This window comes from Taurulus bubalis, assembly GCF_910589615.1.
Source record: "Taurulus bubalis genome assembly, chromosome: 7".
NCBI lineage: Eukaryota > Metazoa > Chordata > Actinopteri > Perciformes > Cottidae > Taurulus > Taurulus bubalis.
Genome location: NC_136595.1, coordinates 16,592,015 through 16,611,442, shown reverse-complemented (window position 1 = coordinate 16,611,442; position 19,428 = coordinate 16,592,015). Strand labels below are relative to the sequence as shown.

At 39.4% G+C, this 19,428-nt stretch overlaps 2 protein-coding genes across 2 annotated transcripts; both read right to left on the bottom strand.

Annotated features, from left to right (window-relative positions):
• Positions 1-2,883: 2,883 nt before the first annotated feature.
• Positions 2,884-13,519, bottom strand: mfsd8l1 (major facilitator superfamily domain containing 8-like 1; the record flags this gene model as incomplete). Its single annotated transcript, XM_079221308.1, has 12 exons — positions 2,884-4,507; positions 4,840-4,948; positions 8,170-8,300; positions 8,413-8,535; positions 8,847-9,060; positions 9,347-9,420; positions 9,510-9,858; positions 9,948-10,027; positions 10,366-10,485; positions 10,976-11,038; positions 11,183-11,368; positions 13,444-13,519. The coding sequence occupies 11 exons, from the start codon at positions 13,517-13,519 to the stop codon at positions 4,868-4,870; spliced, it is 1,497 nt and encodes a 498-aa protein (XP_079077434.1). The 3' UTR covers positions 2,884-4,507; positions 4,840-4,867.
• Positions 13,520-16,007: 2,488 nt separating this feature from the next.
• Positions 16,008-18,986, bottom strand: polr2h (RNA polymerase II, I and III subunit H). The gene is made up of 6 exons (XM_079220510.1): positions 18,896-18,986; positions 18,343-18,435; positions 17,846-17,929; positions 17,462-17,555; positions 17,201-17,284; positions 16,008-16,361 (listed from the first exon to the last, which is right to left on the bottom strand). The coding sequence occupies exons 2-6, from the start codon at positions 18,413-18,415 to the stop codon at positions 16,244-16,246; spliced, it is 453 nt and encodes a 150-aa protein (XP_079076636.1). The 5' UTR covers positions 18,416-18,435; positions 18,896-18,986; the 3' UTR covers positions 16,008-16,243.
• Positions 18,987-19,428: the final 442 nt, after the last annotated feature.

The window sequence follows — 19,428 nt, the reverse complement described above, 5'->3', positions numbered from 1 at the left end:
TCTGGGCTGGAGAAAAAAACAACTTTTGGGCTCCATTCATAATGTGTTTACCTCAACAAATAATCTCATTTATATACCTCCAGAGCAGAACCATCTTCAAAACATATCCAACAAAATGTTTCATGTGAGGAATTGGGCGATTCACTGAGATGCATAAAAGAAAGGAAGAGCTACAATGAAAAGCACAACTTAGTATTCTTTTCATAGACCGGCCAAAATAAAGAGTTTGAAATGGTGTCAAATGGGACATACGCATCCTAAATCTCTCATGTGCCGCTCTACTCTCATTGACCACACGGGTCAAGACTTGAAACAGAACTAGTGGCTTGTTAAGGATCAAAAAGACCATCAGCATTACAAGTCCAGAGCAAGTGTATGATGTCTTATGATCAAAGAGAAGGGGAAGAATCTTGTTAGAAGAAAACTTCCAGCACTGAAGATGACTGAAGCATGACACATTTGGCAAAACAGAACTCTCAGCGCAACAGCAGCTGGCAACACAGCCCAGGGTGCTGCGGCCATCGGCTACGCAGACTGCATTATTCATTCAGACAGAACAAGCATTACACAACCGCGCTTTCCTGATAGGAGTCCTGCATGTCACACAGCCTTGGGTGACAAAAATGGAGCTACATTTTCAGCTGGACTTCCATTTCTTACAGCAACCAAACCAAACTAGATTCTCCAGATGACCTTTTCAACTTAATCAACTAGGTTGAAGTCTAATTGTGGCATGAGATTGCATTGTATTTTACCCTTCGTTATGTATAGCAGGCGTCCTGTCGCAGCATATCCCTTTTTCCCCGCTTAAACCACAACTCAAGCACTCTGCTTCTCCCTTTTTTTCCCCATAACCGTCTTGCTTTCCACATGTCGCAGCTCTGCGAAGTGACATATGTATTATTAACACAAGTTTCAAGTGCTACTCATGCAGGGACACTCACAGACTTTCACAGGTTTCTGTCGGTGCCACCATTTTGATTTGACTATGGCTCAACTCAAGAAGTTTTTGCAAAAACATTAAGAATCCGTGACACTAGAGCACAAACTAAATATTTCATCCGCTTGGCAGCTCAAAAGCTTTGAAGTCCAGGTTTAAGAGCCCTTCTATCCATTTATTACCCATCTCAACTACCGTCATGAAAGTCTTATAATGACCAAATTGAAGGTGTTATTCATGAACTGCTAAGTTGTGAATGAATGGAGAGAGGGTCTTGTAAAGGGCAAGAGCAAGAAAAAGCAGATATGTGGAGAAAGTGGTGGCTGATGCTGCAGTGGGCCTTTGTCCACAATCCCATGAGTAAAATATGTATGTTAGACTGAGCTGCAATGTCCCGCAAGCCCCAGTGTCGCAGTGCATCATCCAAATTCATCCCTACACTAACCAAACCCAGTTAGGGGAATCAGATTGAAAAAAAAAGAAGACGTTTAAGTCCCACTGAACTCCCCCTGCCCTCACTGCCCTCGCTGCCCTCTCTAGTCGAAGAAAAACACAGTTCATAGAAAGTTCACGTCCATTCTCATCGTTTAATTTGGCTGTATATGCCTCGTACCATGTCCCTGTGATTGACAGGGAAGGAGGAGTGAGCTCACCAAACTTTACCGAACAATCGCTGCCGATATGACACACAACGTGTTCTACACTTGTGACCCTGATACGCAGGGTCACTGTTCGGTCAGACGGCCGCTGTAGGCTGTGTGTGTGTGTGATCGGGGCGGCGGGGAGGGGGGTTCCAGTTAGGAAAAACAAACAAATATCCCTTTAACTGGCTCTGTGTCGTAACATTTCTGAGCCTGCCCCGCCCAACATAAAAATGGGTTCAACAAAAGTTCACGTCTAAGGCCACACCCCTTCGCCATCACGTCAGCAGACAGACGCCGTGTCGTCATGATGAGGAAGACCTACTGCGCCCTACTTTCTGGTTCTGGTGGCGAGGTCACAGCGACCCCCAGCGGGCCCCGTCCACTTACCCCTCAACAGTTAAGACCGAATGCTAACAACAGGTTTAGAAATGTGCTGGTTTTCATGTCCCGTTTGTAAAAACATGCGGTAGTCTAAAATAATCTGCGAACTAAAAAGGTCTGTGGTCTATTTATGTAATAAGATTCCTTGTAAATATCATTATATATATATATATATATATATTATGTTAATGTATAATTAACTAAATGTTGAATGTTGAATTTATATTTTTTCATAGATAATGCATGCTATTTTTTATATAATTGCAGAGACACGTCCAAATGAATCTTGCATGTCACAAACACATTTAATTTAATTTGCATTATAGAATTGTATAGAAAACAAATATTTATAAATAAATATGTAATGTAAATAAAATCAAAATATCTGCATGAGTAAATTATGATTATATGTACATTACATATTGCACATTTATAGATTATTATTAAAGAAATATCCATATATTAAAAACAAGAAAATATTGTCACTTAAAATGATTCTACTGGATCGTAAATTCAATATTGTGGTGCAAACATCATGTATGGGGAAAATGAACATTCATAAAAAAGACTTCAATGATAGATCAGTTTTTTATTAATAGATTTATAATAGCCAGTCATTAATATTATCCACTTCATAGACAATTAGTAATACAAGCAATTAACGTAAAAATTAATTACACTTGTTATCGATATTTTGTTCATAGTCCCTTACAAATGAAAATGATACTGGACCTAAGAAATAATAAATTAAGAATGAAAAATGAAATACAATTATTAATTCTAAAATTGAAAAGAAAAGATGTTCATGTAAAAAAAAAATTGTGTTAATGTCTCGAAACAGCTAATTAATCTGGCAACATTATCACAAATCAAATGTGATATATATATATATATATCAATATTTCCATATATATTCCATATAAACCGTACTCTGTTTTAATTTGTAGGCCTTTGAGTTGATAACAAAAGGCATGAGCTTAAATAAACATTGCATATTAAATGTATATCATATACATATACTTTTTCTTGTAAATTAGATTACAATTACAATCATGATTTTTTGGGGTTTTACTCTGTTTCTTGAGATAATAATGAAATAAAAGCCCATGTAGTGCAATAGAAGTTAGAATATGTTCTGTATAGAGACATGGAATTAAAAACAAGTTGCATGTACATGTTAGGGGTCAAAACATGTTTAAAAAAAATGCATGATACATTTAAAAAAAAAAATCTCAAAGTTTATAACATGTTTTGTGTTTGTAATCATTAAGCTGAACACATTACCAAGAGGTACAACACATGTCAAGCCTAAAATAGTAATTTCCCTGATTGGTGTACTTTCTTTGTACTGCAATCTAAAACAACCACTATACTATTTTTTCACAACAAAGTTCCCAATAAAGCGTTTTTTCCCTAAATGCGTTTGTGTGGGATAGTGCAGATGACCTTATGGAGTTATCAGACCGTCTAAGTTTACACTACAAGCATTAGGCTCAGCAGGAAAGACGGGGATATACTTTGGTAGAAAGTCTAAGAGTGCCCACCAGTGTTAAAGATATGTACTACATCAGCATCAAACAATTCAATTTTTTTTAAAGCAGAACACAAATTTTATCCTTTGTCAGCCTTTAAACCAGGAAGATTAGAAATTATAATCTCCATTGTATTTAGTGTTTTCCTGAGAATTGTATTACTTTGAGGTTTCAAATTCAGAATGGGATGATAAAGACTCAGGATAACAAATTGTTGAAACGCATTAAATCAGTCCTTCTATGTTAGTTATTTTAGACCGTGACCCATCACACTGCTTCAATGGCTCTGAAAGTATTAATTAACAAAGCACATAATTCAACAGTTAAATGAAGAAGATAAAAGACTTGAAGTAAAATACGTTTTTTTCAAATATTACTCTGTGCCCTTCATTATAACAGACGTAGATGGAATACATTTGAGTAAAGTAGTGGATTGAAATTAGATTATGTAGGGGTTAAATTCCTTCCAATGTATCAGCAAGTAAAATCTTGGTCTAAACTACAAGTTTTTTAAATTTGAGGATAATAAAGTCTGTTTTTTCTAAATTTCCCAAAACTCCTGATACATAAAAAACCTTTGATAATTTCATCCACCCGTGAGTTTGATAAATATATTATATGCATGTTGCTGTTTTTATATCAAGTATCAAAGCTAAACAGCTCATTTATTATCTTACAGCTCAAGAGCATGTGTCATCTAAAACCACAAACATTTGGTGTGTTCATTAATGTCAGAGTGTGATGCACCAAGAGTAGTACCAGTGCAGAACACAAAAGGATGGAAATGTTTTTCATCTAAAGCTTGCACATGCAGCAAAAGTCCATATTTCCATTGGAAACATACATGTAGACCATATTAGTGTTTTGATTAATCTCTGCAGACAAATCTGAGCAGTCCAAGTATTAAGTAAGCCCCCAGGAGGAAGGGAGGTGTGCTGTTGGTGTGTGGGAATCCCCTGCATGCTGGTCCCAATGCAGAAAGTGAAACTGTGGAGGCAGGGTAAGAGAATCTTCCATTGTGCACAGGCAGAAGAGAAAGAAACACAGGATGAGAGGCAGTATGGTGGGAGACAAGGCTGATATTTAGAGTCTGGAAGTTATCGGACAAAAGATGATTTTTTTGCCAGTGAAACCCAAAACATAGAACATATAAATGTATTATTACAAATAAAGGGCTCCAAAATCCCTGTGACCATTTTTATTGTTCCTGGGTCATAATATGCATACATGCAAGAACACACAGTGTCTTGCATTAATAAAATACATATATTAATGCCTTTGGTTACATAGTGGTAATTCAATGTCTTCCTTTACCAAATATATTATGTTTGTAAAAGGCTACCTTCCATATCCACTTTTATTGCATCGCACTAGCCACAGTTGTCGGAGTCGTCCACTTGCTCCTCTGTAGCTGGTGCAACTAGCCGGTCGTATGAGAAAGCCAGCATCACCTGCATAAGACAATATTAGACTAGTTATAATACAATAAATACAAAAGGAAGAGAGCTTTTTTTTTTTTTTTTTTACAATGAAGAGAAAAAATAAGTGTTGGAATGTCTTGTACATTTCTGTCATTTTCTCAGATCTCTCTCTATAATAAACTCAATTTAGAAATCTCATGACAATAAGTTATCTAGAAAAAGATTTCTCATGAATCTGAAAATGATACATTAAGATAAATATAAAAAAAGTCTGATGACTGAGAAAATAATGGATCTTCACACAAAGCCCTTTTCTTCACTCAGCCACAAAATGAATCCTGAAAACGGACAGATTTGGAGAAACCTTAAACCTTGAAGCTTCAGAGCTGTCGGTGATGTAACAGCACGTCATTAACAATGAAAAAAATGAAAGACAGAAAAGACAGGGCAGTGAAGGGAGCTTCCCGGTGGGCCCAATTTAAAAGAAAGGTGGACTCCCTTTCACCTGTTTCAAAGTGCACACACAGTCCTTCTAATACAGTCCTTCTAATACAGGCACACACACACACACACACACACACACGTTGTGTTTTCTTCTCAGTGAGTGGAAACATTCGGTAGCTGGACTATGGTTTGCCCACGCTTTGTTAGAGGCATTATAAGCATTTTGTTATGCTCGTTTGTTACCGAGCGCAAGAGACGCTGCTGGCTACAAGACATCGACTCGCATCTTCTGTTCCTAACTGGAAACCCTTTCATGAGCTTTGTTTGTTTCGTAGTTATTATTATATATAAAAGTAAAACTGTCATTGTAATTTTTGCTTGAAACAGAAATAAGATCCACATTTACACAAATAATTTCAACTGTGGAAAGAAAATGTGTTATAATAATGCGTAATATTAAGTATTGTGTTTAGATTGTTTTATGCGTAAATTACCACTGCAAAAACAAACAAAAAAAATTACATAACAGACAAGTTGTTGTGAGACACATTCATATGGACAGGAGAGCAGGCCCGTAATACACAGTGGGCAGTCAGCCCGAGAAGATAATGTCTAATGTGAGAGTTTACTGATTAAAAGGGAACATCGAGCGTAGATAGTCCCAGTGACCTTGTTCTGTTCCAGTATTAACCGGGAGAAAGCGGACTGTAGGTGCCAAAGAAACGAGTCCAGGGAGGCTCAGACAAAATAACGATTATGGTAAGACGTGGCCCTCCACCACATCCTCCAGCATCTGGACTCCCCAGGAACCTACGCCAGGATCCTGTTCGTGGACTTCAGCTCTGCCTTTAATACCATCATCCCGTCTCTGCTGCAGGACAAGCTCTCCCAGCTGCACGTGCCCGACTCCACTTGCAGGTGGATCACAGACTTCCTGACTGACAGGAAGCAGCACGTGAAGCTGGGGAAACACATCTCACAGGCTCTCGGACCATCAGCACCGGTTCCCCCCAAGGCTGCGTTCTTTCCCCGCTGCTCTTCTCCCTGTACACCAACAGCTGCACCTCCAGTCATCAGTCCGTCAAGCTCCTGAAGTTCACGGATGACACCACCCTCATTGGACTCGTCTCTGGTGGGGACGAGTCCGCCTACAGGTAGGAGACTGACCACCTGGGGACCTGGTGCAGCCAGAACAACCTGGAGCTCAACGCTCTGAAGACAGTGGAGATGGTTGTTGACTTCAGAAAGAATGCAGCCCCACCCGCCCCTCTCATCATGTGTGACTCCGCCTTCGACGCTGTGGAGTCCTTCCGCTTCCTAGGCTCCACCATTTCCCAGGACCTCAAGTGGGAGCTGAACATCAGCTCCATCACAAAAAAGGCCCAGCAGAGGATGTTCTTCCTGAGGCAGCTGATGAAATTCTACCTGCCAAAGAAAATGATGGTGCAGTTCTACACTGCCATCGTTGAGTCCATGCTCTGCTCCTCCATCACCGTCTGGCATGCTGCAGCCACTGCCAAGGACAAGGCCAGGCTGCAGCGCATCATCCGCTCTGCGGAGAGGGTGATTGGCTGCAATTTGCCTTCCCTCCAGGTCCTGTCCACTTCCAGGACAATGACGCGAGCAAGAAAGATCGCAGCTGACCCCTCTCACCCTGGACATAACCTGTTTGTGTCCCTTCCCTCTGGCAGGAGGTTGAGGTCCATCAGGACAAAGACCTCACGCCACACTAACAGTTTCTTCCCGTCGGCAGTCGGGCTCATCAAGGGGCCCGGGTTCCCCACTGACTGATTCTATCACCACAGGACTATTTCTCGGACAATTCTTTCGGATCATTTTTCTTCCTTTTCTCTCTTCTCACCGGTCATTCCACTGCACACTTTTACTTAAACACACATGTCACTTTAACTGTTGTCTGACCACTTTATCTTTATCTATAATTGATTTAAACATCATTGCACTGTTGCTGTCGTTGTCTGTGATTGTTGTTTGTCTTGTCTCGTCTAATGTCTAATGTATGCACCTTCCACCTAACTAAATACCTCGTTTGTGTAAACATTCCTGGCAATAAATGGTTTCTGATTCTGACGTCAGCAAGAGAAGCCACATTCCTGAGAGGAAGGCTTGAGCTGGTGTACATGAGAAGAGTAAGTGACGGGAATTAGGAAATTAAGGGTTGGACGGGGTTCTATACCTGAACTGAATGTTACGTTATACATTTTATGTCTATTTGTTTGTTGTCTATATACACCGGACCCAACTCAGATTCATTTGTAAAACTGTTGGTTACAAATAAATCTACGTGAAGTGAACTCTGATCCAAACTCTCTGGGTTCTGTGGGGGTTTCGATTACTGAGGTCCCGTGAGTGAGTTCTCTGTGGCATCTCACCAAACAGTAAGATAAGAGGTAGACAATTTTATACAGCATCAGGTTTTTAAAGATTAGTCATCGTCGATCCAGAAGAAAGTAATCAGCCACAACACAACCATTGCAAGTTCTGTGTCTTACATATTGAATGACTGTATATCAAAGTCATTGGTATGTATACCTATTCGGTGCATGACAAACTCCAAAAAGTATTGAGATTCAGTACACGGCCCTAGTGGTTATTACGGTTCCACTAAATTAGATTTGGTTAGAATTGTGCACAATAATAATGCCACAACTGCCAAAGATGGTGGCGAAATGGTCCATTTTAACCCTTACATGGTGCATTTACTAACAATTCCCCAAAACACACATTCACCCAGACTTGATGACTTGGATATAGAGACATTCTCTGTCTTTTAGTTTCCTGTTGCGTACCGTTATCATTACCAGCAGTGCCATCATTACACCCATCATGATGTACAAGTTCTCGGTTAGTCCAGCCGCCCACAGAGGGCCCAGGATGGTGGCTAGACCTCCCACCGAGCGGCGCACTCCCTGACTGAAACCTGCAAAGCAAGCAAGGCACAAAGACTCAACACACCAAACAATGCGAGGGACAGGACGTACTTTCCAACATGCAATGCTTTCTATTTTCCAATGGATAGAGCAGTTTCTCACCTTGTGTTTTCTCAGAAGTAATTTTAGAGAAAAGGGAAACCTGAGCCACGGCTACAAATGGCAAACCCAAAACCTGCAGAAACACCCCAATGATGAACTCAGTTAACTGCCATTGGAAAGCACCTGCAAAAGAAAACACCAAAACGCACATGATACAGACAAGTTATAATGGGGTATTTCAATTGTTTGATTGAGAGGATGTTGTTGTGGAAAGTATACATCTATGGTATTCAAGAGTGCGTTTACCAGATTTGAGAATGTTATATATTTAGTAAATTTATTCATATAAACCTGCTTTACCAAACAGGCTTCATCAGTAAATAATGCACCATTAAAGTGACTCTTTGAGAGAGATCAGGTTTTGTAGCAGCATCAGTTACAGTTAATTAAGATATGCGTGTACAATCACAAAGGTTTCTTTTGTGCAGTCTGACCTAGAGGTTTAGCCAAGAAGATGATGCACCAGACAGCAGAGATGTTGCAAATGGCCAGACCGATGGCCAGGACTACTCGCTCAGCAACACGCTGGCTCAGCCAGCGCACAAACAGGAAGCCAGCGATCACCTCCACACCGCACAGACAGTACATCACGCTGTTCTCCAGCTCCCCGTAGTTGAAGTACTTCTGGGTCATCGGAGTCACCATGGTCTGAGGAGGTAATGTGTGGAGATGTTGGTACAGTGCATAAAAGCACATATTAACGAGTCAAATTTCACAAAGTCCAGAAAACATAAACTTTCCGATTAAGACTGTCTGCCGAAAGTATCTCATAATAATTTCTATCCCACATTGGTTTCAATTGATTCTAAATCATTTAGAATAAATAATCAACTAATTGAAAGCAGAACGATTGATCTACTAGTTTTAGGAAAGTTATCTTTAACTAAAGAATCATAAAAAGACTGTGTGTGCGTTTCTGTCCGGGTGTCTGCACCTCCAGCGCTGTCTGATTGAAGAGGGTGATGAACTGAGCCGCCAGCAGAACGACCACTTCTTCTCTCATGAACTCTACGAAAAGGATCAGAGACGTTATTTTGAGTATGTGTTTTTGAACTTTTCCCTGACTTTTTATGACATTGACACACATTGACACACACCTTGTGATATGCTGAAATTCTTAAAGGGGCTGGAAGATGCTGGGGACTCTGGTGGCACGGGAGACAGCGGTGGTGAGATTTGATTCAACGTGGCGTTTGAGGCAGAAGGGGAGTCGTATCCGGGTGGGTTGGATGCCACAACTGAGCCGTAGGACCCCCCCAGCTCCTCCGACCCCATTAGCGGCTTTTCCTCGTCATTGTCCTCTTCCACAAGCCCTCGATCATTCTCCTCCTGCCTGCACTGGCTTGTGACACTCCCTTTGGCCTTCCCCTTCTCAAGAGGCGGAAGGTCCCAGTACATGAAGATCACCGCCACTTGAAGGAGAGTCCACATCAGGCACATGAACAACTGCAGGAGATGGATAAAGAGTCACAACTTTTATTTGAGGGGTCAAAGGCTGTGCTGTAAAGTGGAAACAACTGAATGTGAACACTTACCCCTGGCGCAGTATATTTATTGACCATGAAAGGACCCAGTTGGAAATCGCACAGCCTCAGGAAGATGTTAAATGCTGGACCTGTGTCAAACCCAACATTAAAAAAAGTCACTCCAAAATCTTTGCAAATTATTCATCACAATCTTGGAAAGTAGCAAAGTAAACTAAAAGCAACTACAATCATACAGGCTATTTGTTTATTTCCTCAACTGTATTGATGCACTATTATCTAAATGTGCTTGTCAGCTCTAAGCATTCTCTGTGTTAAATGGGCGGCCAGGTGGCAGGTAGCCACACTCAAATCTCAATCTTATTTTCTGTGTAAAGATCACAAATTAATTTTGGTTCATAACAATTAAACTCAAATGATCAGCTGGCAGCCTTTGAAATGTGTCATAAGAAAGCAGAGGAGCACTGACCAATCAAAAGACCAGCTTGTCGACATGCCATGACGGCAGCAAATGCAGTGGCGCGGTCCTCAGGGGACGTGCTTCGCGTCAAGAAGCCAAAGATCGCCGAGCCAGCACCGGTGCCGATGCCTGGGCAAAATACATATTTCATGAGTAAATTACAATACTTAAATATTGGGGTTGAAAGCTGGCACTCTGGAGAGGATGTACATCCTTGTGGTATTATGTCACATAATGTATTATTATATTGCTAAAATACACAACATCAGAGTTAAAGTGATATACTGCGGGTAAAGATTTCAACGCATTATCAATGTGCTAAAATTTGGGGATTTGTGGCTACCATTGAGTATTCTTACAAAGAGAAACATGTATGCCAGTGTTTAAGCAGTTTGGATATACTTGGCTGGCCATCCACACATTCTAAATGTTACCATTTATCAGTGTTGGGTTAAATATGTGTCACATCTCAAATATGCTGAACAGCAACATTGTATTTATAAGCTAAAATTGTAATCTTTTCAAAATGATACTGCCAGGATATTCTGGTATTAGAGGTGGATTCTACTGGCTTGCCACCAGCTAAATGAGTACTAAGTGTCATTTGGTGCATACCCACCTGCCACAAGTCTGCTCGACAGTAACAGCCACTTGGAGAAGCCCATAAAGTACATAACATTACCTGTAGAGCAAAAAGTTGGAGAAAAATAAAGTTAGCCATGTACAATAATAAACACAATTAGAGTAACAAATGATGTTGTGTTCTTAAAATAGTAATACGGTTTCAAGGCAGTAGTGGTGTAAATACAAATACGAGTGGACTCACCAATCATCTCAAAAAGGTTGGCAAATAAGATGATCTTCTTGGTGGTCCGTGTTCGGTCGGACCAGTGGCCAAACAGCGGTCCCGTCAGGAGGCCGCTCAAGCTGAATGCCGACAGGGCCAAACCCAGAAAGTAGGGTGCTGCATCCAATGTCTGCAAATACTTCCATATTGTGGGCAATATTACCGCTGGAGACTCAAAAATAAGCACAATTAGTTTAGATCTGCCTCCTGAAGTGCACTTTCATCTGAAGTAGTGTTACACTTCAGTGTCTGATTTCAAAACAGCTGGACAACACATATGAAGTGAACATTGTATTCCAAATCTGCTGATCCTGCACTGCCTAACTCAGCAATGCCAAGTCACTGTTGTAATAATTTCCTCTGTGGAGTCAATCGGCCATACTGCTGCAATGCTGTAGCTCCTGATGAACCAAACCAGTGGTTCTCAAACTTTTGTTACACCCCACTTGGAAGAAACAATAACAAAAAGCCGATCTCCGTGAGATAGGCTTTTCTGACCTTTTTTATTTGGCAAAACGGCAGGAATTGGCGAGTCACCAAGAATCTTTGCCGCCGTGCATGCGCAAGCGTAAACATTTCCACGAAAGTACAGACATTTCATCATGTATTTACTAATGGCGTTTTATGTCTGTGTACTTTGTACTAGGTGAAGTTCTCATGTAGCTCATGGGGAGTGGTTATCCTGAAACCATAAGGTAGCCAGTTCGATCCCTGGCGTCCCCATAGTTTGCATGTTGAAGTGTCCTTGAGCAAGACACTGAACTAAACTAAACGGGGTCAATATTACCATAAAGTGCCTTTGGTGTCCTCATCAGAATCACTCAGTTACTATGAAAATGTAGCAGAATTATCAAACTCTGAGGTGCTTTTATAAGTGGCCAAACATTTACACACATATCAATACAATGATAAGTCTCTTGAAATGTGTTATCATTATTTTATAGGGTTTTGTTTCATTGGTTGTAGTTGATTTTGGCACACTGCTCTGCTAACTACAGTGTGTGTAATATATGGTTAGATTATATTAAATCCCCCCAAAAATGATATGGATGTATTGTCCACAACAAGTTATTTGATCAAATGAGTCATTTTGATCATGTATATTCTATTTTCATAATCATATTGAACATGTTTCACGTGTCCCTGACATTGCTGTCCACCCTTACCCTTTAAGAAAGCCTCTGATGTTTTCAGTGACATTACTACCACCAATGTGTCTTTCTTCACTGGAGGCTGAAACAGTGGCATGTTGCAGACTAAGTATTTACACTTATATTTCACAGTTTTCATCATATTATGTGTGTAGTGTTATGTTGTCAAGCTTATCATGTCCACTCTGTCATAGTGAAATATCAATGAATATAAAAACCGTTCAGAAATTCTAAATCTAGTCGTTAAACAGTACACAGTCACCTTGCTAACTGAGTCATGTTGCTAACTGAAGGTCCACCATGTGCTCATTAAATGCTAACATTAGCCAAAAATGTCAACTCTGTCATTGCCTACCCTGTCAGCAAGTTTTCCATTGCAGGGTGGACATAATTTGCAGAATTTTGTTATTATCCAAATACTTTACCCATCAAAAAAAATATATTGTTGAGAAAGGGACTTAATATCTTTCTGAAAATGTGCAATTTATAATCACTATGTAATTAGAATGTATTTACTCTACTTTAAACGTGTCCATGACAGGGTAGACATATGTGGCTGTTAGCAAGTACATTGTCATCATGCAGTTAATTTATAAAAAAAAAAGTGTGGGAGCTTGACCAATACAATGCATATGAAGTTCAATGGAAAATCTTAGGTTTTTGGGGGGGGGGAAATAGGAAGTCCCAAAGGCGCCTTATGATATCCTGACAGGGGCATCTGATAAAACCATGTTTTACAATTAAATTGTGCTTCTTTGTTTAAGTTATTAGGACATAATACTTACAGCGAGTGACCATGAAAAAAACATGTACAGTGAAATGGAATCAAACACAAGAATCCTGGAATACATCTTAACCTTCTGAATTGTATTGAGAGAGGGGTTAAAGGACTGCGGCTAGGTGTCGTTTCCATTATAACAATACACAAGGACCTTTAAACACCACTCTACAATGTTCAGTTATGATTAGTGATAACTTTATCTACAATAGCTTTACATGCACGGAATTAAATATGTCAATGTTGTTAACATATAAATGTAAACATGTAGATGTCAAAGGGAACGTGATTCATTAAAAAACAATGTTTACCATATTCCACACCGCTGAGAAGAAATATAAGCCCAATGGTGAAGAATGTCAGCTTCCTTTTCCGTCGATTATCCATCGTGTTTGGTTGCTATAATCTTACGCTTGAAGGTGCATGTTCATTCTAGTCTCTCCACACGCCGCTGTTGACATAATCCCGAATGCAGCGCAGCTAGATCCAAACGCAGTGACATTTCACCAAGCTTGTCCAGAGCCAGTTTGAAATGTGTCTTTGCTTGTGGAAAGAGCAGTGCGTATTATGCTACAAATATCCACAGCTGTGATATAGTGCACGGCTCTAGTTTACATCGGCGAAATGTAGTAAAGTCCCTGGACCGGTTTAACTCGAAGCACCAGCTCCGATGAGCAAGCGAGCGGCCCCGGGAAGCTCCTACGTAGTTTGACCCGATCTACATCACTTCCGGCGGGATAGAACCACCAAGTACTGGACAGACCCCTCCCTCCCCGGCTGATTGAATGCACGTGTGTGCAAGTGCGCGAGCGGCAGATACATTTGCTTGGCCGTTTAAAGACAATACTAATTGACAAAAAGGATGAATCTTTCTGCGAGTTTTACAAAAAATTACAAAAAAATCATGAAATAAAGAAAAAAAATCTTGGGAAATGTTTAGAAGTGTTGTAAAGTAAACCTTAGTTGTAAATAATCCAAATAATCCAAAACGTAGAGAGTCTTGCTGTAGCATAATATGATACAGGACAACACAGCCTGCTTCAGTAATGCACAGCCAGGACACAACTAACGCTCTAACGTTGTTATTCTATGTAAATGCATGGTTACAGTTGCACCTTGTCACTTCTGTAGTTCATGCCAAACCAACATTGTCACAATCTGAATTTGGTCGTCATCCAGGGTGTTATTAAACCAGCGGTTTAAAAACCACCAGTTGAAAAACAATTTAGAAAATGCTGTTTTGGAGGCATGTCCATCCTGAAAAGAGTATTCTGGTGAAAAGCACTGAATATGTGAATAAGTGTTTGAGCAGAAAATGTGTTACCTAATTTATTTGAGTTACTGATCAGCAGCACAAAATGTTACATAATCTTCTAAAAAACTAAATTAAACCATTAAAATCCATTATTTCCAATAGGAAGCCCAACATTTATATTCTTCTAATAACTTGGTTGTTGTTGTGATATAATATATTTCTTGAACATACAGCATTGGTGTTCTGTTTTTGTTGAGGCAAGCTTATTATTCAGCTATATTCAAATGTTTTAAGGCTTTCCGTGCACTTAACAGGAGTTTGTGAGTCGTTGGTAATGTTCCTCCCCATCCTGTGACACCAATTAAAGCTGACATTAAGAGGCCTGTGTAACTCACAAAAGCTGCCTCTTTGCCCTTAATTCAATCTTCTGTCTCATGAGTATCCACATTTTAGATTGCTGCCATAGGACCATTGCCTATGGCATGCAGGGTAATAATTACCATTATGAGAGTTAAATATTTTGACTTCCTAAATTCTTTGCCAGAGGATCTAGTCAACATCTCAACTTTGAATGTTTTACTTTAATCTGGGGGTAATTCATGTAACACAAAGTTGATCAAGTCAAGTCTTTTTTTTACAATCTGTCTGTAAATTTAATACAGAATCTGCAGATAGACTCACAACACAGTCAAACGAAAGAGCAAATGAGGTTTTATACAAGCTGACAAACGTTGAGATCAGAGTGGGACGGAGTGACTTATTAATTTGTCTCTTCAAAAGATGAAATAGCAATTAAAGCATTTTATCTCCTCCCGTCTTTTCTTTCTTGAACATTGTTTAAGGCACTAACAGTTTGCCATTTGCAGACATACCATGTATATAAAGAAGTAATAACATATGGCCTCTTCACATTTTCTGCTTGGTCACTATGATATGGGTTAAGAAAAGTACAGTGTCAGTGTGGGCCTGTTGTATGGAAGAACACATGGGGTCTGGGAACCCCATGTATTTGCAAAGCAGGAGAACATAATAGCACTGAAGGCCACATAAAGTTGAAGCTGCTCATTCTGACGACAGCAAAATAATTATTGTCTGACGCATATTTTAATTGCAAGCCTTTTGATGTGAGCGGATTCCAGTAACTCTGAACCCCGTTTCTGGAAAGAGACGGTGACAATGGTTCGGTTTTCAATTTTAACTTTTCAAAACTGCGTGTCTGGATTAAATATTTTACCAGACATGTCAGTGCTTCATTTACTGGTTGGAAGAATGATTGCATACATTTATGCTCAGAATTAATAATATTTGATGTGGTAATAAGGTCAATGAATTATATATTTTTCCAAAACAAAGCAGTGTTTTTAAGACCGTTGCCCTGTACATTACAGTGCTTGGCCCAGTTAGCACCAGCTTTTATATAAAACCCTTTTCCCGCCCTTTTCACTGTAGCACACAGCCTGCCTGCAGTAAAAATACAACACATATGTAAGAGCCCCTAAGCAGTTGCTAAGGTAAATGGTTGGTTAATAAAACGAAAAGAATTCCAAGATAAAACAAATATATATTTAAAAAGGTGAGAAATATGTATAAAAGAAATCTTTATTTACAGTTTGCCAGCAGATGGAGGTTGCAGTAGTTCTTAAGTGTCAGTCTGTAAGCTGTAGTCCATCTCTTTGAAGGAAACATTTTGTAACTAAAAGAGTAAAAAACTAAATATGTTTTCTGCAGCTTCTACATGGATGATGGTCACGTGCTGCAGACTTGAGAATACGATGGTTCAGTGTACAGTTCATTGTAACTTTAAAGTTGACTGTGGCATTCGAAGAACCAGCGGAGTGGGCAAGCAGAGCTGAGCTTTAGAAGGCCAGTTTCTTCATGAGGAGGTAGACCCTGGCGTCCACCTCAAAGCCGTGAAGGTTGTTGGCGTCTCCTTGCAGCCTCATGAGGAGGCCACCAAAAGACACATAGGCAGAGCTGAAAGAAGGGGCACATTCATGAAACGTGATTAAAGTTACAAATAAGAATGACTCCAACGTTGGTAACAACTGATTAATAATATAATAATTCATCATCATCATCATCATCATCATCTCTCACACAGATGTTTGTTGGGCAGGTTAATGACTTTGAATCAATGAAAGACAACTGAGAATAGTGGACAAATGACAATCCACTGAGAAGCCTTATACAGTGTTTTCTTTTCATAATAAGTACCAGTAGTCAGTTGATTTTATTATAATAATAAATAAATAAATAAATAAATAAATACACACACACACACACACACACACACACACACACACACACACACATACATACATATATATATATATATTAGTACAATATCATCGTTATTTCGGGCGAATATTTAGCAGGTCAATATTTAGTTTTTTTACTTGTCATGAATACTTTCACAAAGATCGCAAACATAATTGCTGCAAAAAACGTGCAATTGTTTATTGGAACGAGGTGGATTTTTCTGAGCTTTCGCACAGCAACTAAAGTCATCAACCAATCCATTTGTAATGTACCTTTCACAATAAAAGCCCAAGACAAAATCTTTGAAGCAATTATTTTGCATTTCTGTGTAATGTTTTTTCTTCGTCATGCTGTTGACGCCAAAATACTGAAAGATAATGTGCATCTATGTTTCTGTGCCAATTTCAATATGGTCCTGTGGAATTATTGTAGGAATAATGTATCAATAAAGACTGCAATGCTACGTGTTATTATGCTAATGGTATATGTATTCGTTATTATATAAACACAATCTTAACTTCATAGCTTCAGTCAAAGTGAGAAACATCACTCACAGGCGCGTCGCTGCTTCTGTTGAAGTCTCATCGCCTTCAATCTTGTAAACCTTCCCGTACATCACATAATCGAACTGGTCCGCTCTGGGAATGCAAACAAAGTTTAATGAGCACATATCTAAACAAGGGAAAAACATTGTATATCACACAGGACAGTCACAGAAGAAAATATATACACAGATGGTATTACATCCTATGAAAAAAAGTGAGCATTTGTTCGTAATGTTAAATGTATCAATAAATGAAGAGCAAATGTCTAACCGAGACGGCCGGTCATCCTGAGGATTGTACTCTCCATCATCTGGCGTTCCATCTTCATATAACGTGCTGGCAATAACCAGCCTGAACTTGTCACCTAAATGAAATGGACACATGCAAGAAAGTTTGTTTCTATTGTGGGTTTAGACACCCTGGATTATTTAAGCATTGATACTTTGCAAATAAAGGGATTCCGACATATAGAGGACATAAGAGTAACATTTAGCTGTTCGAGTGCAAAATGAGTGCACCCAAACACTTACGTGACCACTTTATGAAAGTAGAATGATTGCTTTACATTTAGGAAGAGCAAATTTACTCTCAGACTTAGAATCTTTATTTACCTTGAAATAAATATATAAAAAGACAAAAAATATTGCTCCTTACCAAGATCAACTGGATAGATTTGAATGTTCACATCCAAGATAAGGTCCATCTTAAAAGATTCACTTTCACAATGCAGACGAGATACTTTAGAGAGAAAAAAACAAGTGGTAGCAGATGTTGAACTAGTTAATTAGCACAAAACTACACTGAATACACAATAGTAACTAAATATAGGTAAATGCTTTTTGCAGGTGAAATACATAAACTTGCACATAACTCAAAACAAAAGGAAATAAGTAGCATCAAAAACAAATAACTAAAATGTAGATAATTGAAGCTGTATGATTGACCACAAGCATCATACGTTAGGATTCTTGGACACCCGGTTAAAAAGGTAAGACCAATATTATTATGCTACTTTTACCAATGTATAAATATGTATCTGGGTCTGTAGCTTGATAGATGCTCGACTTTAGTAATGATTTCCAGATCAAGTCATATTTGGGTTCATTTAAAGAATAATGTGGCTGATCAATTTATAATGACATTTCACACACCTCTGTCAAATTTCTTGCCATCGGGATCAATGTCCTTTACATCAAAGATATCTTCAAACAGAATTCCAGCCATCTCTGTCCTGGTCTATGAACCTGGGAAGGAAAAATATAAAGAATATCATTATGCTAGCTCTGTTGAAGGAAAAACAATGGATCAATGAAAACAACTTTCATGACTAAGCTTTAGACTACACAAGTGTTCGTATTGTATTTACTTTAGGGGGGGGGGGGGGGGGGGGATATATACTATAATAGTGATAACAGAGAGAAACACACTTCACGACACTAACACTAGTTGAATCACACTGACGAAGATGAACCCCATTATGTTAGAGTCCATGCGGAACATGAGCTTCAACTCCAGCTTTACATAACGTTTGAACTCTCAGTCGGTGTTGATTCAACAGAGTTGCTGCAAGGAGTAGCTAGCTCAGTTATCACTTGACTAAGTCTGAGGGTCTTGTAGCGTGTAACGTTTCAACTTCCGACGAATCACACAACCAGGCTAGCTGTTAGCTTCAGCATATTGTGAGCACACGCTTCCCACGCTTACCTCAGATAAGATGACGTCCTGGTGTTATATTGTGAACAGACTGAAGTCACAGTCACACCGTTTCTCTCTGTGGCAGCGTGTGTGTCTACAGCGTACGCCAGATAACTCATTCGAGTACAACTTCATTCATTAGCGTCACTGTTGAAACCCAGTTGTATCGTCCCAACAGACTGGAGGATTGTACCGCGGAGAAATGTGCTCGACCTCCGACACGGCAACTACTTCCGGTTGAAAATAGAAATTAAGGTGGATTTATCGACTGATGTTGAAAATGAAATTATATGGGATGTTGTTTTTATTGTCTATGGCTAAACAATACATATACTATATCATACGTAATACGAAAAATTAACGTTGTATCGTTATATCGTTACTTATTGTTATTGACTCGCTTTCCGCGTGTACGGTAAAGTGTCATAATGTACGACATCTGCCTCCACTTTCCGGCCTGCATTTCCCACTTGTTTGGTTGCTAGGTGTTATAGCGTCCTATCTGTGTACTGTTGCTAGCTAATGGCTAGCTGATTACAAAT

Bases quoted from the DNA above. Each gene is read 5' to 3' on its own strand.
- polr2h (XM_079220510.1), bottom strand. From the start codon at position 18,415: ATGGCTGGAATTCTGTTTGAAGATATCTTTGATGTAAAGGACATTGAT. The intron at 17,556-17,845 runs GTAAGGAGCAAT...CATTTCATTTAG, and splicing joins AATCTATCCAGTTGATCTTG to GTGACAAGTTCAGGCTGGTT. The intron at 17,285-17,461 runs GTTAGACATTTG...TTGCATTCCCAG, and splicing joins CAGGATGACCGGCCGTCTCG to AGCGGACCAGTTCGATTATG.